At 35.0% G+C, this 21,997-nt stretch overlaps 1 protein-coding gene across 3 annotated transcripts in view; it reads left to right on the forward strand.

Moving 5' to 3' along the window:
- ADGRB3 (adhesion G protein-coupled receptor B3) overlaps positions 1-21,997 on the forward strand; it is a 719,614-nt gene that overhangs the window by 342,486 nt on the left and 355,131 nt on the right. For all 3 annotated transcript variants that reach the window (XM_029944937.1, XM_029944936.1, XM_029944938.1), the window contains exon 10: positions 17,031-17,225. In XM_029944937.1, coding sequence (XP_029800797.1) covers positions 17,031-17,225 — 195 coding nt within the window. The remainder of the gene's footprint in view (positions 1-17,030; positions 17,226-21,997) is intronic.

Raw genomic sequence — 21,997 nt, forward strand, 5'->3', positions numbered from 1 at the left:
ATAGACTACAGGGTAGCAGGATTGGAAGCTGTCAGGCCTGCTGCAGTAATCCAGATGAGAGATGGTATTATCCTTCATTAAGGCGGAGTGAGCACATTTGGATGATAGTAATGTCATTTTCTGAAATGAGGAAGGCAGGACAATAAAGAATAGTTTGAGGCAGGTGTGTTTACGGGTTGCCAAAGGTTGTCTTGTACTAAGGTTTGAAATAAAGAACTTAGAGTACCGTTGTCAGTTTAGTTGTGATGTTTCTTCAGCACAGTTGAGCTACTCAGATGCAGGTGCAGAGAAGGCATTTGCTAGAGCCAAAATGTTTTCTGAAGGCCAGAAGTATGAGCAGCACCTGGGTATTTGTTAGAAGTGTAGACTCTCAAACCCTGTCCCAGACCAACTTAATCAGAATCTGCATTTTTGAAAAGCTCCCTCTGTGATTCATATGTGCATTAAAGTTTAAGGAGCACAGTGGCAGAAGAATGCAAAGAAGTAAAATGGAAAATGATGTAAAAAATATAAAATGTAAAGAAAGTAAAGTTTTGGTAGGTGACTACAAAGAAATTAAATGATTGCTAGCCAGTTCCGTAGAATCACAAGACATAACCATACTAGGTGATATCTAATTTTCCTCTTCTGGGCATACAGGAGGATTGTTATTTCACTCCTTGAACCTAGGTGTGCACATGTGACTATAACACACGAATTGGTTGTGTATGGAAGTGGTCTTTGTCACGTCAAGCCTGAGAATGTCGTTGCTAATGCAAAATCTTTCAACCTCCATCACTCTAAGCCCTCAGTGACTCTGATGAATAGAGCCTTCCTGGTGACTTGTGTTTGCATATGTAATGTGAGTAAGAAATAAATTGTTGTTGTTTTTAGACACCAATATTTTAAAGTTATTTGTTAACACAGCCTAACATATCCCATTCTGACTGATGCAATATCACAAGAACTAGGAGATTTAAGTAATGGAAATATAACTGAAAAAGCCATAGAGAAATATTAAGTTAGTTAATGCTCTGTCTCTCATTGAGGAGGTTCCTGAAAAATTGAGGTCCCAGTCTATGATTATTACACTGCTTTGAACTCATAGAACATGTTGTATCTAGATCTGTCTCTAGTTCAGAATATTAATAAGAGTTTCTAGATTTGTTTGGCGTTAAGAAAGGAAATCCAATCTACCTATGTCTTTTGCTCAGGAATTGTACTTTTGACTAAGTCTATCCAAAAACTCTGCAATTAAAACAAATTTTAGTTTTTTTTATTGTTAGGTAAAATTACTATGCTCTCATTCTTATTTTAGAAATTAATAGGTTTTACAGGGAGATATGCATAGTGTATACCTAACTTACTTTTCTTCATCAGTTTTCTTCATGGCTCAGTTTATTCTAATAACATTAAATTGGAATCCTCAAATTCATGGCATTCTATCTCTCATTTCAGGAATTCCTAAGGCAAGAAATTGGGATACCAAATACCATTTGGCCAAAGTTTATTCATCCAAGCTTCTGTGCAATACACACACACACACTACACACACACACACACACACACACACACACACACACACACTATTGTGTAATTTTATATTATTTTTAAATAGTTTATTACCAAGTTGGTTTCTATATATATATGTATATTGTGTGTGGGTATATATATATATATATATATATATATATATATATATATACAATTTACACAGAAGGTTTCTAGACAAAATCTCCCCTTCAGATTGTCTGTAGACAAGAATTGTCTTCTCAAATTTGAACTCCCAGCCCTCGGACAACTCTAAGATGAACACAAGCTTTTTAGGGAAAATTAAGAACTATTAGTATAGTAGAACAAAAGGTATGCTCTCTGTTTCTTACAGGATGATCTCTCTTTCATCAGATCTATAAATAATTTAATATCATCATCTAATGAATGACTTTGGTCTTAGAAAATGATAGTTATGAACTGAAACAAAGACGTATATTTAGATTATTGTTTTATGAAAAGAAGTTTCTCATGTAATTATCTTTTAATTGAAGCCACTTAGAGCTGTGAGAATCTTTAATGTACCTTACAGATGGACTGTAGGAGTTGATGCTGAAAATAATATATAAATATATGATGTTTAAAGTGTGTCATTTGCACAAAGTGACTACGATAAACCTTTTTTTAGGATTCACACAATAGAGACAACTGTGGCTGGCAGTAGGAGGCATAAAGTGAAAAGAATAAGGTTATTTCAGAAACACACCTACACTTTAAACCATGACCCTCACCATACCTGTCTATATAAAGAACAAGAAGGCTTAATCCAGAACTATAAAAAGCAATTATTTTTAGACTTCAGTTTTTTTTTCCTTTCATTGTCAATCTTGTCAACAGTATTAAATGTGAATGACACAGAAACTTTTAAGACTTGCCCTTTGGAGCAAAGATGCTCATAGACTACTGCAGTCTGAGCATATTAAATTACTGAAAATTATAATTTTTAAAGGAAATATTAAAATTATAAACCTTTCTGAACTACTTCAGTGACAAAATTAAGAGAGTTAGAAAATATAGCCCAAGGGAAATAGAATCTTTGACATATCTATGGGGGAATTTTTCCCTCCATTTGTATAACACTACTTACAGAGCCTTTTATACATATTAGTAAATGGCTTTAAGAACATTTACACATTACATTCCAAAATAATGACCACTACTCAAATAATTGGCAGTACCTCAATAGCCTGCCAAGTTGCTTCAAGTTTCCTCTGTCTCATATTCTTTTTTCGTATGAAAAAGATTTGGTGTCTCCTTAAATGTGGTTGAGAATGATTTTTAATTATTTAAGCATTTTGACTTCGAGAAAAACTTCTAAAAAAGCACATATAACACCCGAGTTAAGCATGTAGTAGAGTAGGAACTCTGAAATCTACTGCCTGAGCTTCTATCTCAGTATAATTCAAGAGCTAAACAATCCTGGGGGATGCAGTTCACTACACTAGGTCAATACTCTTTTATCTGTAAAATGTGAATAATTATGGCACCTCCAACAGCCATTTTAAAACTCAATTGAGGTAATTCATGCAAAAGACTTTGTCCCATGCTTGCAATATAATAAGCTCTCAATAAATGCTTTATCATTGTTGTAATCGTTATTCTCTTTTAAAAGGTAGCAGTTATATAACTATAGATATTTGAAACTTCTGAAATCTTTTGCCTATTTATATTAATTGGCTATCTTTTAAAAGACAATTATGTCAGGAAATATAGACGTTCCCCATTATTACATATTTTATTGTTTTCAATAATCATGAACTGCCATGTGTTTACCTTGTCAACTAGTGAAGTTGATAGTTACAGAAGGGAAAATCCTTCTGTAATTTCAGCTTAATTTAGTAAGTCCTTTGAGCAAGATACCTTTGTGTGTCAGATAATGAACTAGAAATTACAGGGGACACATAGATGAATAAGAAACTGCAATCCCTTTAGGAGTTTATGGTCTGGTACAATAGATAAGATAAGAACACAAACACTATAATATTATAAGATAGAGCAAGATAACTTCTATGAGATTTGAAAGCAGAGATCATATCATGATTACAGTTATCTGAAAAGAATTCAGGAAGGAGAAAGGAAAGATAACAACTTAACAAAAGGATTTGGGGAGAACACTTAAAGTTATAGAATAGCCTGAGTCAGGGAGCAAAGACAGGGTCCATAGACTTTCTTTGTGAAATGGTGAGTTGGTCAGTGTCATTAGTATTAGGAACATGCAGCACTAGTGGAGCAGTGGAACACTTCATAGGTCATACTGAGTTCTGGATAAAGTACAGCAAGAATGCATTCTCAAATATTGCACTGGATCTGGGCTCAAAGGAAAGATAGGGAAATCCTTAGATACTGGAAGTTTAGAAAAGTCAAACTAGAGCTCTAGGGGAGAGTTGATGATTCAGCAACCTATGAGTATTTCAGATTATATGTGAGTCCCAGGTGCTGGAGGCTAAGATTCTAGAGCGCTCTTGGAGATACTGATAAGACCCCCTCCCACACAAGCAGTGATGCTATTCCTACCCCCTTGCAGTGAGCTGGCACTATTTTGACTGCTCTGGCCTCATGGACTAGAAAAAGTGCAGGTCTAGGATATGTCTAAGAAATATATAATTTATACAAGGTTTTGGAAATAAGAGGAGACAAATCACTTTTCAGAAACTGAAACTCCTAGTCTGAACTATAAACAGAAGAAATTAAGATGAAAATTAACATAAAATGGTTCAGCATCATTGAATTGCCTCAGAGCACCACCCAAAAAGAAACATACTCAAAACTAGTTTGTAATAACTCTTTCACAAACCAGCAACTTGGGCTCCCAAACAGTAAAGGCATCTCACTGAATATGAGATGACAATAATGACATGTCAGCAAATCATGACCATTAGCCATGCAAGAAGTAAAAATAATAGAAAATATAGAAGAAAAGATAACATTTGTTTAAACTAATTTAAGAGATTAAAAAAAAAATAAAAACCACAGCTCAGGAATGGAAGACTATGAAAAAGATTAAATGAAACTTCTATAAGTGGAAAATCTTGTCATTAAAATTAAAAAGACTAAATAGCCAACTAGATACAATTGAAAAAAGAATTAGTAATCTGGGAATTAGACCTAGAAAAAGGTCACTCGGAAGCCAAAATATATAAAGTAGTGAAAAATATAAAAGATTACTTAGAGAAATGAAGAATGGAATGAGAATGTTTAGTATTCATTTAATAGAAATGTATATAATGTAATAGAAATAAATTGCAGAAAGAAAACACAAAAAATTGTGGGAAAGGCAGCATTCTGTGAGTTACTTTATAAGAATTTTTTAAAGTTGAAGGCTGATAAGATACTCAGATTGAAAAAAATCAAGGACAAGTGAAAGCATATCCAAATAAATATCCAAATAAATATAATCTGCATTATACTAAAAACAAAAGGAAAAAATTTAAAGGTACCACACACACAAAAAAACAGTGATAATTTACAAATGACAAGAGACTTTGCACTTGCAACAAATGACAAGAGACTTTGCACTTGCAACAAATAGGACACTAAAATCACATTATGCAAATGCTATGGAGAAAATAAAAACATCCTTATCTAAAAGATCTGTTGAAAGTGAATATAACTTTTAAAGAAGTAAGACTAATATTGAAAGAGTTACCACAGAACCCTACCAAAATAATTATGCAAAGATTAGAAAACAAGGAAAATACACTCTGAAAGAGGATAATTCAAGAAACAATGGTTAAGAAGCAATTGTGAATAGACTGGTTAAAAAGTATTGCTAGTTTTAAAAAATCAATAATAATAAATGGTAGAAATGAAAGAGTAAGACAGAAAAAATCATTAACTGAATAGAAATAATGAGAGAATAGGGTTGGGATGGATATAATGAGATAAAGAAGATAAAGTATTAGAATTGTAGGTTAGGGTTATATTTTGGATGACCTTGTAATCAAACAATATAGAAAGTATTTGATTTTGTTTGTGATTTAAACAGAGAAGTGACATGTTCAAGATGAGAAAGTAGGATATGTTAGCATGGGGAGTTGGGAGACTGTTTCAATGAGTGTGATGGGAAGTACTGAAGACCTGGACCAGCATGCATCTCTTGCCTACAGGTAAAAAGGATGGATATGAGAAGCAATTCATAGCTAATATTTAAAGGACTTAGAAATTGAAGATGCAAAGATAAGAAATGATAGCAGTCCCTGACTGACTATTCTTATCCTTCATCTTTATATTAATCCATCATAACAACCATGTAACAACATTTGCTTCTTTTCACAGACAAATCGAATAATCCTAGGGAAGTGACTAATAATTTGTTCACTGACCTATGTAGTAAATAGTAGAACCACAATTTAAATCCACGTTTTGTGACTCCAGCTATTCTTTAAACTTAATATACTAGTCAGATTTCCAGAGACAATGCTTAGTAGGTAGTTGTTGAGTTTAACTTATAACTTAAAGAGTTGTGAGTTTCAAATCAAATTTGATACTCCTGATTTTAATTTTGAAGAGAAACACAAAGAAGACAGTAGTTGAAAGGAAAGTAGCAGTATTTAAATAAGATATGCTGTGTCAGGCTATCTTTTTGAGAGAAAGATTGATGAGGATTGGATGGAATCCTGAATCATAGAGATAACCATAGTGTTCAATCATAAAATCATAGAGATAAAAACAAAAGAGGAGGTAGAGTGCAAATAAAGGACCATTTTATATACAGAACAGGTAAGGTGAGCAAATCCAATTTGAACTCTACTTCTTCATGAGCCAGAAAAGAGAAAAACTTCTTGCAGATCGACTTGGATTGGTTATTCTAGAAATAGATAAGAAGAGAGTCGGCAGAATGTAAGGAGAGAAACTTCCACAGTACACTTGTATTGTGAAAGGAAGATCAAGAAATTGGAATTGGAATTGTTTTTTGACTAAATATGTTCTGGATGGAAATCTGCCTTGTCCGAACACTCTTTGTACCCTTTATAAATGCTACCAGTAGTCTACACTAATGTGTACAAATATTACAAGGTATTTGTTCTGAGTGCTTTTCACAGACAATGCCAGGAAGGATACTAATTAGTGCCAATTGTGAGAGCTGGTGATGTGATCTGGGCACCTGTCTGCAAAGAGCTGGACTGAGAACAACTCATTCCACAGAAGCCTGCTAAGCAGCTGTCAGATGGCAATGACGTTAATTTACTACCGACTTTTGCCGCATTTGGTGCTGACCCAGACATGAAAGACTGCCTTCCCTATCTCTGATTAGTTGAACCATCCATTACCTTCTGTACTATTTTTATAGCAAATAGAATACATGTCTAAATGTTTTATTCCTCAAGATTTAAGTCAGTGTTGTCATGTTTATTTTTGAGGGGAAGGATACATTAGATCTGTACAAGTAAAATCCCTCACACATACAGGTAGGGGTTGCCAAAATAATAGACAGAGAGCTGATTTGAAGTAGTTAGATGATTTTTACACTGGCAACCATTGTTACATTCTATTCCTAATGGAGGACATTCAAATCCTCTGCAGCTTTGAGTATCACAGCTGTGATTTGCCAGCACTAAACTGAAGACTGAGTTTTATGAATTTTTTTAAGTAGAACCTAGTAATTTCATTTCTCTTCAAAGCTTTCCTCAGCCTCTACCTATTTAACAGGACACTTTTCAGGCCAGAAGCTGCACTGTTTCTTTAAGGAAAAAATGTTTATTTATTTCATGCTATTTGATACCAATGTTTTCTATTTTTTATGTTGGTAAACAAACTAGGACAGCTTTCAAGTGTGCCTAACTTAATCCTCTGATCTAACAGAAACATAAAAAGGAAATTAACTTATTCATTCATTCATTTAATTCATTTGCTCAGTATACTGAGTTAAGTCCTCTAGGTGCAAGGAATATAATAATAAAACAAAATAGAAAAGACCTCTTTCTTCACAAAGGTTATATTCTAATGGAAAAAGTCAGGAAAACAAATAAGCCAAGAGCAGATGTACAATGGCTGGTAAGCTTGAGGACAGTGAAGGAGGGTAAGTTGATTGAGAATGAGAGGGAACTTCTCTGAAGAAATGACAACAATCAAACAACACACACACACACACACACACACACACAGTTTTCTATGGGAAGACTATTCCAGGCCAAAGGTAAAGCAAAGTCAAGGGCCCTGAAGCAGGCGTGTATTTAATGTTGTTTAGGAAACTCAAAAAGACCAGAATAATTAGAACACAGTGAATCAAGGGGAAAGTATTGAAAGCCTCCAGGAAATAGATCACATAGGGCACACAGACTGTGATAATGCAAACTTTCCTGTTTGCAGTAACATGCTATCTTAGGCTTGTGTGGGTTTATTTGAAATTGGTAAATAAATAAATAAATAAAAAGAAATTTTAACATTTAGGTACATATTTCAAAACTTATAGGAGACTTGGTAAACTGAGTCTTTGTTGGGTTAAATTACATAAATAATAAGTTGAAATATCTAAAAATAAATCTAGGCAGCTCTGGTTTCAAAATCCCTTCCACTGCATTACATCACGAAGATACAGTTAGGACATCATAACTGAATGCCTAACAAACTTTAACTGTACTATATTCTAAGGCTGTAGATAAGGCAGGGAAAGTACGCTCCAGGTCCAGAAAGGCTAGTGAGGCAGAAAGACATATAGACAACTTATTATGCTTCAGTGTGATACGAGTGATGTGTGTGAGACAAGAGAGCACTGAGAACGCTGTGCCTGTTTAGAAGTTTAGAAGAGCCAGGAGGAATAAATCTTGGTGGTGTATAAACATGGGTTAATATAAGTTAGGAGACTGGAATATCCAGCACCAGAAAAGGAAGTTAAGAAACACACAACCTGAACAGAAAATTGCAAGTAGTTATCAATAGCAGGACTGGAGTTTGACCTGGTGGTACACATCTTGGCAAGCCAGCTGCCTTCTATTCTGAGGGTCAGCGTCTTTTCTGATGGGTCTACGTTGTGTCTGCATCATGGTTAAATATGTTAATGTCGCTCTACAGCAAGGCACATTGAGATTTGAGGTATGCAAGGGCTAACCCATTGGTTGATGGCTACCACTGAGGGGAAAAGGGGGGAGTAATGAAAGAAGAAAATAAGAAATAAAATGCCTAAGTATGTTATGGTTTTTTTAGTATACACAGTATAAATAGAGTATGTCTCTGAAGGTGTTTATTTTATCAAAATACTTTTAGACGGAGTTTTAGAGCCTAAAGAAAAGTATCTGAAGTGTCAAGATAATTTGCAAAATACCTTTTATTTGTTAGAAAATTCATAACTTTTGGATTAGTTCAGATTGCATACTTTAAAGGATTTGTTGGCAGGTATCTTAATGGGATATTGATAATTATAGTTATTATGCATTGACCTTTCTTTTCCAATGCTTTCTGGTGTCTTCTTTATTATTTTATACCCTTTGATAATTTAATTTCATCACAAATGTAGCAATAGGATGATAAAGATTGACCTTTTAATAAACAAGTAAAAGTATAATGGATCATCGCTATCTCTTTACCCTTTCTTACCTTGCCATTTTTCCACATTGTAAGATGTGATTCTTCCCTTGAACTGTGAGATAAGCAAATATGAAAAGTTGACATCAGATTTCCCTTAGCCATCAATTTAAGCCTTGCCTCTTACTAGTTCATTCTGCTGCTGGAGGTCAAGCTGATATATTTTTTGGTTGTTTTATTATTAATTTATCTATTTATTTAGATGTTTATTTTGAAGGGGGGAGGGAGAGAGAAAGAGAGAGAGAAAGAGAGAGAGAGAGCTGGGGAGGGGCAGAGAGAGAGGGAGGAAACAAGAATCCCAAGTAGGATCAGCACTGTCAGTGCAGAGGCTGATGGCAGGGCTCATTCCCACAAACCATGATGATATGACCTGTACTGATATCAAGAGTCAGACCCTTAACTAACTGAGCCACCCAGGTATCCCTCTTTGTCTATTTTTAAAATAAAGCTTAGAGACAATGTCTTAAGCTAAAATGTCTTCATTGAAACTTTTTTTGCTGTTATATAAAGATGTGTTTATATTAAGAGATAATGCAAAATTTGTTAAGCTCAGACTATAAAGTAAAAATGGGTGTTTTTGGTTTTAATTCCAGTATAGTTAGCATACAGTATTATGCTACTTTCAAGTAAATATAGGGATTCAGCAATTCTGTGCATTGCTCAGTGCTCATCCTTAGTGTCCTTTTCTTACCTATTCTACCCATCCCCCACCCACCTCCCTTCTAGTAACCATCCATTTGTTTTCTATAGCAAAGAGTCTGCTTTTTGATTTGTCTGTTTTTCTTTATTTGTTGTTTCTTAAATTCCATATATGAGTAAAAATCATATGGTATTTGTCTATCTCTGACTGTCTTATTTCATTTAGCATTATATTCTCTAGATCCATACAGGTTGTTGCTAATGGTAAAACTTCATTCTCCTTTATGACTAATATTCTATTGTATAAATATACCACATCCTCTTGATCCATTCATCTATCAATGGACACATGGGATGGTTCCATAATTTGGCTATTGAAAATAATGTTGCAATAAACATAGAGATGCATATATCTTTTTGAATAATAGTGCTTTATATTCTTTGGAGAATCCCGAGTAGTGGAAATACTGATTATAGGGTATTTCTATTTTAAACTTTTCCCCCCTTAACATTTTTTTTCACAATAAAAATGTAGAAACAAAACCCAGACATCTACCATTGCTCTAAAAGATCTCTCGTGCTGACCCAACAAGGATGTGAGAGTTTCACTCTCCATCCATAAAACACTGTACAAGTCTCCTAAGGAAAACAAGCATAGGGGATCCCTCTTGGTAAATCCACACCTATTGTAAATTTTTTGAGCACACTCCATACTACTGTCCCCAGTGGCTGCAGCAGTTTGCATTCCCACCAACAGTACACCGGTGTTCCTTTTTCTCCACATCCTCACCAGTACTTGTTTCTTGTATTTTTTATTTTAGCCATTCTGACAGGTGTGAGGTGATATCTCATTGTGGTTTTGATTGGCATTTCCTTGATAATTAGTGATGTTGGTATCTTTCCATGGTATGTTGGCCATATGTAAGTCTGAGTGTCTGCTCGTGTCTTCAGTCCATTTTTCTTTAGGTTGTTTGTGTGTTTTTTGTGGTAGAGTTGTATAAATTATTTTATCCCTTATCAGACATGTCTTTTGTAAATATATTCTCCCATTCACTAGGTTGTATATTAGTATTTTTGTTTGTTTCCTATGCTGTGCAGAAGTTGTTGGCTTTCTTGTTTGTTTATTTTTTGGTATGGTCCCAATAGTTTATTTTTGCTTTTTGTTTCCCTTGCTTCAAGACACATATCTAGAAAAAAAGTTGCTACATCTGATGTTAGAGAAATTACTGCCTTTGCTCTCTTCTACTATATTTATGGTTTCAGGTATCACATTTAGGTCTTTGATGCATTTCGAGTTTATTTTTGTATATGGTATAAGAAAGTATCCCCGTGTCATTCTTTTGCATGTAGCTGTCCAGTTTTCCCAACACCATTTTTGAAGAGGCTGTCTTTTCCTCATTGCATATTCTTGCCTCTTTTGTCAAAGAGTAATTGACCATGTAATCATGGATTTATTTTTGGGATCTTTTTGTTGTTTCTTTTTTTACATTTATTTACTTTAGAGAAACAGAGTGTGGTGGGGGAGGGGCAGAGAGAGGAGACAGAATTTGAAGCAGGCTCCTGGCTCTGAGCAAGCATTCAGCACAGAGCCCGATGCAGGGTTCAAACCCATGAACTGTGAGATCATGACCTGAGCTGAAATCAGACACTTAACTGATTGAGCTACCCAAGTGCCTCTATTTCTGGGCTCTTTATTCTGTTCCATTGATCTATGTATGTGTCTGTTTTTGTGCCAGTATCATACTATTTTGATTACTAAAGCTTTGTACTGTATCTTGAAATCTGGGAATGTGATACCTCTATTTTGTTCTTCTTTCTTAAGATTGCTTTGGCTACTCAGGGTTTTTTGTGGTTACAGAAAGAAATTTAGGATTATCTGTTCTAGTCTCTGAAAAAAATTTTGTTGTTATGTTGATAAGGATTGCATTAAGTGTGTAGATTGCTTGGGTAGTATAAACATTTTAACAATATTGGTTCTTCCAGTCCATGAGTATGGAATAGCTTTCCATTTTTTATGGCATCTTTAATTTCTTTTATCGATGTTTTATAGTTCTCAGAGTATAGGCTTTTTTCACCTCCCTGGTGAAGTTTGTTCCTAGTTATTTTTTTATTTTTCGTGCAATTTTAAATGGGATTGATTTCTTAGATTCTCTTTCTGCCACTTCATTATTAGTGTATAGAAATGCAGTACATTTCTGTATATTGATTGTGTATTCTGTGACCTCACTGAATTCAGGTGTAGTAGTTTTTGTTGGAATCTTTAGGCTTTTCTAGATGTAGTATCATGTCATCTGCAAAAAGTGAAAGTTTAACATCTTTCTTATCAGTTTGTGTGCCTTTCATTTCTTTTTTCCTGTCTGACTGCTGTGGCTGGGACGTCCAGTATCATGTTGAATAAAAGTGGTGAGAGTGAATATCATTTTCTTGTTCCTAACCTTAGAGGAAAAGCTCTAAAATGTTCACCATGAAGTATGATGTTAGCTGTGGGTTTTTCATATATGGCCTTTGTTATGTTGAGGTATGTTCCCTTAAACCTACACTGTAGAGGGTTTTTATCATGAATGAATGTGTACTTTGTTAAAAGCTATTTCTGCATCTATTGTGATGATCATATGTTTTTCCTTTCTTTTATTGATATGATGTATCATGTCAATTGATTTGTGAATACGGAGCCATGTGTGCATCCCTGGTATAAATCCCACTTCATCATGGTAAATTAGTCTTTTTAATGTATTGTTTTATTTGTTTAGCTAATGTTTTGTTGAGAATTTTTGCATCTATGTCCATCAGAGATAATGACCCATAGTTCTCTTTTTTTGTAGTGTCTTTTTATGAATTCAGTATCAGACTAATTCTTGCCTCATAGAATGAATTTGGAAGCTTTCCTACCTCTTCCATTTTTTGGAATAGTTTGAGAACAATAGGTATTAAGTCTTCTTTAAATATTTGATAGCATCCATGTGTGAAGTCATCTGGTTCTGGACTTACGTTTGCTCTGTGTGTGTTTTGTTTGTTTGTTTTTTTGTTTGTTTTTGTTTTTGTTTTTAACTATTGATCCAATTTCATTGCTGGTAAATGATCTGTTCAAATTTTTTATTTCTTCCTGATTCAGTTTTAGGAGTTTCAGGACTTTATATGTTTCTATAAATTTATCTATTTCTTCTAGGTTGTCCAATTTGTTGACATATAATTTTTGTAATCTCTTATAATCCTTTGTATTTCTGTCATGTCAGTTTTTATTTCTCCTCTTTCATTCTGTTTTTGTTTATTAAGTCCTCTCTCTTTTTTTAATATGTAGGCCTATCTTTTTTTTAAATATGTAGACCTAAAAGTTTATCAATTTTGTTGTTTTCAAGAACAAGTTCCTAGTTTCATTGATTTGCTCTATTTTATTTCTTTTTTAAGTTTCTATTTTGTTTATTTCCATGCTAATCTTTATTATTTCCTTCTTCTTTCTGGTTTTGGGTTTTATTTGGGTTCTCTTTTTTTCCAGTTTCATTAGGTATAAAGTTAGGTTGTTGAGCTTTTTCTTGCTTCTTGAGGCTTGTAATGCTTTAAACTTTCCTCCTAGAACAGATTTTGGACCTTTTTTTTTTTTTCATTTTCATTTGTTCCCATCTTTTTATTTTTATTTTCCTCTTTAGTTTCTTGGGTGACCCATTCATTGTTGAGTAGTATATTATTTAAAATGCATGTATTTATGTTCTCCAGATTTTTCTTGTGGTTGATTTCTAGTTCTATAGCATTGTGATCAGAAAAAATGCATGGTGTGACTTCAGTCTTTTTGAATTTGTTGAGATTTGTATTGTGGCCTATTATGTAATCTCTTTTGGAATGTTCCATGTGCACATGAAAGAATGTATGTTCTGCCTTTTTAGGATGGAATGTGTGTCATTACAAGTCGCTGTTTCCTTGTTGATTTTCTGCTTGGATATCTGTCCTTTGATGTAAGAGGATGTTAAAGTCCCCTACTTTTATTGTATTATTATCAATTACTTCCTTTATGTGTTTTTAGCTGCTTTATGTATTTTGCTGCTCCTATGTTGAGTACAATATTTACAATTACTATATATATTCTTGTTGAGTTATTCCCTTTATCATTATATAGTGTTCTTTGTCTCTTGTTACAGTCTGTGCTTAAAGTCTATTTTGTCTGATACAAATATTGCTGCTCTGGCTTTCTTTTCAATGCCATTTGCTTGAAAAAATATTTTCAATCTGCATATGTCTTTAGGTCTGAAATTGGGTTCTTACTGGCAACATATAGATGCACCTTGCTTTTTTATCCTTTCTTTTGTCTTTTGATTGGAGCATTTAGTCCATTTGCATTCAAAGTGATTATTGACAGGTATGTATTTGTTGCCATTTTGTTACTTGTTATATAGTTGTTTATATAGTTCTTTTCTGTCTTTTGATTCCAGCATGTAGTTCATTTGCATTCAAAGTGATTATTGACAAGTGTGTACTTATTGCCATTTTGTTGCTTCCTTTATAGTTGTTTATACAGTTCTCTTCTGTTCTTTCTTGCTCCCTTCTCTTAGAGTTAGATGGCTTTCTTTAGTGATATACTTGGATTCCTTTCCCTTTTATGTATCTATTACTAGTTTTTGATTTGTGGTTTCCATTAGGTTTGGTTATAATATCTTCTGCATATAGCAGTCTCTGAAGCTTACTTAAAAAAAATTGAACTCATTCTTTACTCCTTTTCCTCTATTTTAAGTGCATACTGTGATAGTTTACATCCTTCTATTTTGTGAATCCCTTGAGTTATTTTTTTAGATATACTTATTTTGACTGCTTTTATGTTTCCTACTTTTCTTACTGCTGCTTATGATCTTTTATTTCTACTCAGAGTTCCCTAATTTAACATTCCATGTTGCTCTGGTTGCATGGTCATACCTTTAATTTTTGTTTGTCCAGAAAACTTTATCTCTCCTTCTGTTCTGATTGATTGGCTTGATGGATGGCATATTCTTGACTGCTGTTTTTTTTAGTTTTGTTTTGTTTTTTCTTCAGAACCTTGAATATATCATGCCACTCCCTTCTGGCCTGAAAACTTTCAGCTGAAAAATCAGCTTGTAGCCTGAGGATGTTTCCCTTGTATGTAACTTTTCTCTTGCCGCTTTTAAAATTCTTTCTTTATCACTACTTTTGCCATTTGATTACTATGTGTCTTGGTGTGGGCCTCCATGGGTTGATTTTGTTGGCGATTCTCTATACTCCCTTGATCTAGATTTCTGTTACCTACCCTATATTTGGAAAGTTTACAGCTATTATTTTTTCAAATAAATTTTCTTCCTCTGTTTTCTCTCTCTTTTACTTCTGGGATCCCTATAATGTGTATGTTATTATGCTTGATTATGTCACTGAGTTCCTTAAGTTTATTTTCATTTTTTATTATTATTTTTTCTTTCTGATTCAGTCTTTCTCCTCCAGGTCGCTGATCCATTCTTCTACTACCTCTAGTCTACTCTTTATTCCATTTATTTTTATTTTATTTATTGAGTTCTTTATCTCTGATTGATTCTTTATGTTTTCTGCTTCTTTGTTAAGGGTCTCACTGAGGTCCTCCACTCTTCTCAGTCCCATGTGTATTTTTATGACCATTACTTTAAAAATTTTTCTTTCAGCATATTACTTACCTCCATTTCGTTTAGGTCTCTTGTTCTGATTTTGTCCTGTTGTTTTTTGGGGAAATATTTCTCTGTCTCACCATTTTGTCTAACACTCTGTGTCTATGTATTGGGAAAGTTAACTGCTTCTGTTCTTTGAAAGGAGTAGCCTGAGTAGAAGAGGTCCTATGGTGCTCTGCATTACAAGGTGCCATGTTAACCAGAACCTGGTGCTTCAGGAGTATCTCCGATGTAGGTTGCTTGCACCCTGCTGTTGTGGCTGAGCTACTTTTGCCTCAGTCCCATAGTCTACAATGGCTCTCTTGCCTGTTGTAGGCAGGTGTGGTCCCTGTGTTAGTTGGCCACTCTGGGGCTGCCTTGGCCTTAAATTGATTCGGACCAGGCATTTGTCAGAGATGCAGTAGCACCAAAATAAAAGAGAATGTGAGGGAAGGTGCATGGTGCAGCAAAGTTCAAATGGGAGGGAACCTATAGCTCCTGGGAACCAAGGTAGCCTGGGTTAGAGAGGGTGAATGTGGAGAAGTGCACAGGTTGAATGCCTGGTCTCAGCAAGGTTTGTGCAGTTCTGCTATGGGAGGGGAGCTAGAGTGAAGTCCTGGCTAGAGGCAGAGTGTCTGCACGAGAATGCATTGGCAAGGTGCACTGTTAGTAAGTTGGGAAAGGAATGTTGATGGCCTGGAGCTGTTTCCTAAAGGTGGCCGTAGGCTTATGCTGGAGGGCAGGGGAAGGAAATGGAACATGCCAGCTCCTTTGTTCCTGGAGAAATCTACCAATTATCTCTACCCCTCCAGCACAAGCTCTGAGACTAATATCAAATTTTTCTCCCGCTTATCCCAGGCATTTTTCAAACTGCCGCTTCTCTGCTGTATCTCTGTGGGGCTGTTGTGTTGTCTCTTTAAAGGCAGAAATTCAGTTTCCTCTCACTCTCCTGGCTCTCGCACTTATTTAACGTTTCAGGTTTCAAGCACTGCTGATTTAAAGAATTTACCAGATTCAAAATTTAGCCTCTCTGGTTTTCAAAGTCAAATATTATGGGGATTCGTCTTCCCTGTGCGTGCTCCCTGCTGTGACAGTGTGTTTCCCCCTCTTCAACTGCTCCTCCCTTCCTTCCACGTACAGTCCTGTGTCTCTACCTTTCCCATCCTCTTTGGTGTGGCCTCTTCTCTACATTTAGCTGTGGAAAGTTTGTTGTGCAATCTTCGGGTTGTTTTCTAGGTTACTTACACTGATGTGGGTGTTAGCTAGTGGTATCCGAGTGATGAGGTGAGCTTAGGGCCTTCCTACTCCACCGTCTTACCTGAAAGTTAGAAAGAATGGATATTTTGAAATGTATATAATCTCCTGTGTCTGATCACACACTATCTCACTTGTTTACCACATGCAAAAGTATCTTTTTTTTTTACTTCAACTAAAAACTCAAAGTAATACAGACTTTCCCCAATGCATTCAGTTGTGTATTCTGAGTACTAGAAAAGGCAAGTCTGTCATGCCTGCCAAAGTGTATACATTTGTTAGGTTTTTTCATGCTCGTTGTTTATCCATCTGAGTGTGGGGTACACAAAATTTATAGTTTTGAAATTCTCCCCAAATATTGCAATGTTATTTTAAAGAACACTTTACAATTTTCAATAAATTTGTTTTGTGAAAATATGTAAATTAATAGTAATGAAGATTCTGATGTTCATTCTGTTCTTTTGACCACCACAGATCAAAGAACACCTTGCTAAGGGGCAGCGAATGCTTGCAGGTGATGGAATGTCCCAGGTGACCAAGACACTGTTGGATTTAACTCAGAGGAAAAACTTCTATGCAGGTGATCTTCTGATGTCTGTGGAAATTCTCAGAAATGTGACAGACACATTTAAAAGGGCAAGTTACATCCCTGCATCTGATGGAGTCCAGGTAAGGAGACACAGTCGCCTGAAGGAAAGACTAGTGAAGATGCAATCATTTTTGGCCCTGAGAAGCCCGTGTTGCAGCTACTTTGGAGGCATTCTGGCTGCAGGGAGAGAGTGCTCACTCCGCAGATGACATATTCAGGTTGTGCTTAGTGTGAGCTCTGGAAATGACCTCAATTCCCTTAGTCATTGTACACCTCCGTGTCCTCAACCATAAAATGCACATAATACATACACCTCAAGGAGATACTGAATGAGAATGTGTGTAAAGTGTTTTGAGCCCTAAGATAAAAGGCAGTATAACAAATTCAAGGTTGTATCATGGATATTTTATTCCCACATTTAATATCACCATCTTGCCATAGGAGACTATTAAAAGTACATTAAGTGTAATGAAGGCACATTAACTATAACATGCAAAGAAGATGCAGTTTAAGTTTTGTTTGGGGTTTTACTAGTGGAAGGGGGAAGGACATATTTAATTTTGTGGAACCATGGCCCGAAAATCTCAGACAAACAGAGAATTGTTCTAGATAGGAAAATAAGAAATTCAATAACTCCTCACAGCTTGTTTTTCTTGTCATGAAAGACTTCTAGAGCAACATCGCTTATTTCCATAATAAAGTTTAAGTACTCACCCAATTTCAGTATTGCCTTTGCCATTAAAACAAAGCTCCTTGAATGGCAAACAAAGCACATTTAATGCAGCTCCTGTTGGCATTTCAGATTAACTCTTTTTGTGCTATAGGCTAAAATATACTCCTGCCAAGAATGCTGAGTTGATTTCTGCATTTCCAGCATAATGTTCTTCCTCTATCTCTGCATAAAGTTCATTAAAATGAAAATCTGGCAAAACTCCCAGATTAGGTACTTTTCTTTCAGACTACTCTTCATTTGGGAGTTTTATTTGCATTTCACTGGGGAATGCAGAGGGTGTTTTTTGTTTGGTTTTGTTTTGTTCGTTGGTTTTGTTTTGCTTTGTTTTGTTTTAATCAGCTATTGAGGGAAAGAGGAAAAAAAGAGTTTTTGAGATCATGGAATCGTTATAAATGATATTGATTCCCTGATTTGTATAGAGGTACATATTTTACTTAAATTATATGCATATGCTGCTGAAAGTAACTGCCATGAGAATTATTGGTGCTAATTTATATTATGTTACCAGTGTCTGGGAAAACAGTTTTAATTGTAAAATATGTGGAATGGATGATTACCTTCATTTGAGCATTTCAAGCACGTTTTTTTAACAAAGCATGAAACAGTTTTCCAATTTTAAAAACTTAATAAAGTAAGCCAAGTGGGTCTTTCCCCTGTAGTTCTAAAATACTTTTATCCATTAGAATTTACATTAGAAAATAACACTGAAGACCTTGACACAAAATAGAAGTTGTAATTGCAAAAACTTCAGATACTTATGTTCATAATTGTAACATCAGGCAAATGCTTAATCAAGTAATCACTAGGGCCTCTTTAATCCTCAAGAGTGTAAGGCTTTGAGATTTTTAGACACTGAAACTGAAGGAATTAAGATTACCAGGTTATAATGGGAACATATTTTGATTGAGCTGCTCATTAGAATGCTTTGACTCAATGAACAATTACTTTATCCAGAAGCTTAGTCATGGACATTAGTTGGCTTGACTTAAATGGAGCAGTTTGGCTGATTATTTTGCTGTCATTTTGGCATAGCCAGAAATAAGTCCTTCCATTTCCATCCCACACTCTCATTAATCCTCGACATTATACAGAATTCCTAGCACATTGGTGTCCTAGTCATCCCTTCACAAACAGGAATTGAATTTTCCTACTTCATTGTCTTTCTGGTGTTTTTTCAGGCCCCTGGAATGCCCTTCCTCTTCTGAAATTCCTTCTTCATCCATCTCTGTCTATCAAAATCCCAGCCCAGTTCTAGCAAGTCTTTCTGAATGCCAGGCCAGCAAGCCACAGACCGACTCCATTTGAAAATGATCTTTCCTTTTCTGAAATCTCAAACAGCTTTGCACCTCTTTTATTCTACTTTTCACCGTTTCACAGAAATTCTTAATACATATTTATTGTCTTTGCTTGATTATAATCTCTGGTTTATAGCCTTACTCAACAGCACCTGTACCTTACTTAAACTTCAGTTTTCTGTTTCCAAGGGCTCTGAGCATTTCTGATTGGTTAGCACCTCAGATTAATATGGCAAAACTAAATATCTTGAATTGCAAGTGTTCTTGCATATTGTGCTTCTCTTTGTAGACGTAGCCGTCTTTACTCTGGAGTTGTAATGTTATCTTGACTTTTCCTTCTTTTCCTTTTTTATAGGATATGCCTACACAGTGTCTCTTCTATCCATTCCTTTCTCTTTTTCCACTTCTGTTACCCTAATTTAGCCATTAATTACTTCAGCCGACGTTATTGCTATGGCCTCTTTCCTTTCATACTTCCTCAGATCTTTACCTACATCTCTGTTCATCTTGTACCTCACAGTCCTATTGGTTATCTAGGACAGCTATAAAGGTATAAACCTACCTTTATAGCCAAATGATGAATTACTCTTCCTCTTCATAGACTTATGCCAGATTAACCATTTCCTGCTTCTTGAATGCACTGTGTATTCTTAACCCTTGATCTTTGCCTCTTCTGTGCTTTCAGACTGGCTTGGTTTGTCCCAATTGTCTAAAAGTAATTTTTTGATGCTCCGGGTCTCTGAATTCTCATATCACTTTCTGTCCTTCATTTCTTTATTTCTCATATTATTAGCACTCATTCTAAATCTTGGAAAAGGAGACATTTTCTGATCCATCTTTGGGTCCCAGCTGAGCTCTAGAACACCCCCCTCCTCAAAGATTTTGCATAGAATCTTAACAACAAAATTAGTAATTACATAGGTAATACATGGTTTTTTTCACCTTTTTTTAAACTGGTAAGTGAGCAAAGACCAAAGAAAGATTAACCAGCACTATGTAAAGAAAATACATTCTTTTCAATGTAATTAAGAGGAAGGTATTTTAGTGTAAAATGCCTAGTAATGCTGGATTCACCACAAGATTGATTTGATGCATTGATGAAAATGAGATAGAACAGCTATAACCTTTTACAGTTGGGGAAAAAAATAAAGTGTGTCTGTATGTCTTATAAATTATATGATAAATTATATTTATGAGTTATAAAGCATAGTAATAGTTTCATTTTTGGAAACTGGTAGAAAACATATTTCAAAAATCTCTTCCTTCCATACATTCTTTTCCAGACCTTGGTGCTTTTCCATGTTCTGTCTCACTATGTTAGTCCTCTATGTAGTTTTCCTTCCTGTTTCCAATTCTGATGCAAGTTTCTTCCGGATTCAGCTCAAAACTCCCTTCTACTCAAAAATCTTCTTATCAAATCCCAAGCAAAATTCAAATTTTTCCTAATTGTTTGGCCTTTTGAAACCTTTTAAGTATCTCTACTTATAGTAAATCTCTCATAACCTTGTAACAGCTCTCATAATATTCTAATTATTTGTTTCTAGGCCTTTTTCAGCAGTAGAGTTTAAGCTTGTTGAAAGACTATTATATCTTGAAGCATAGTAGCTGTTCCAATATTTGTTGAAGGAATTAATAAGTGAATAATATAGTAATTGGGGGGAATTTACATTGTTCTCACACACACACACATGCACGCACAACTCCGAACATCCAATTTAGAGAGAGAAAGAGAAAGAGCAGGAAGCATGTCCATTGCCTTATTTTTTAGCCCCCGGTAAAATTTGTCTTGAGTCACATTCTGTCAGTCGAGAATTGAGCTTGCAGTGCACATACTGGAACTTTAAGACTTGACAGAATTAAATCAGACATATACAAATTAAAATTTCAGCTTGCCTAATAACTTGGTATCTTCAAACACATTACTTAATTTCTCTACCTCATTTATTCATATCAAAATAAGAAATAAAGAAGAAATGGTAGTATGGTGTATTCTCATTATTCATGGTAGTTATATTTTATACAGTTGCAGAGAACACTGAATCAATGAATAATGAACCATTTACTCCTAAGGAAAATAGAGGATGAGGTTCCTTTGAGAATCTCTTTATACCATTTTTATCAACCAATAAATATGTGACCTTGTTTTATGTATGTTACTATTAAAGGACATCATTTTTTAAATGTTTATTTATTTTTGAGAGAGAGATAGAGGGAGAGAGAGGGCACAAGAGAGAGAGAGAGGAGGAGGGGTAGAGAGGGGGACAGAGGATGATCTGAAGCAGGCTCTGAGCTGACAGCAGAGAGCCCAGTATGGGGCTCAAACTCATGAATGGCAAGATCATGACTTGAGCCAGTCAAATGCTTAACTGGGCCACCCAGGTACCCTAAAAGATGTCATTTTTAATTATTAATCATTAACATTGAACTCACAGCCAAGAAACTGTAATTCATGCCAGAAAAAGTTTTCCCAATACATACGTTTTCTCTTTAAGGCACATAATGGTCTTCTTGAATTTTGGAATACTAGATAGTCTTTTAGTACTGTGCTGGGGAACATTTAAAACAATGAAATCACAAACAGAAACCACTAAAAAAATGAAACAAACAAACAAAAACCAACCTGGGCATTAAATGAGCCATGAATAGGAACTTATTTATAGTATGTGAGCTAAAACAAAAGGTCAGAATATCGCTATATTTGACTACAGCTGGGTACATGTACATTGGGTGACCCAAATTTTTCCCTCTCTCTCTACATGTCTATGAATGACCATAAAAGCACTATGAGTTTTGATTTGGAGGTTACAGATACATTTTAACAAGT

Source organism: Suricata suricatta, chromosome 7, assembly GCF_006229205.1.
Source record: "Suricata suricatta isolate VVHF042 chromosome 7, meerkat_22Aug2017_6uvM2_HiC, whole genome shotgun sequence".
In the NCBI taxonomy this organism is placed as follows: Eukaryota; Metazoa; Chordata; class Mammalia; order Carnivora; family Herpestidae; genus Suricata; species Suricata suricatta.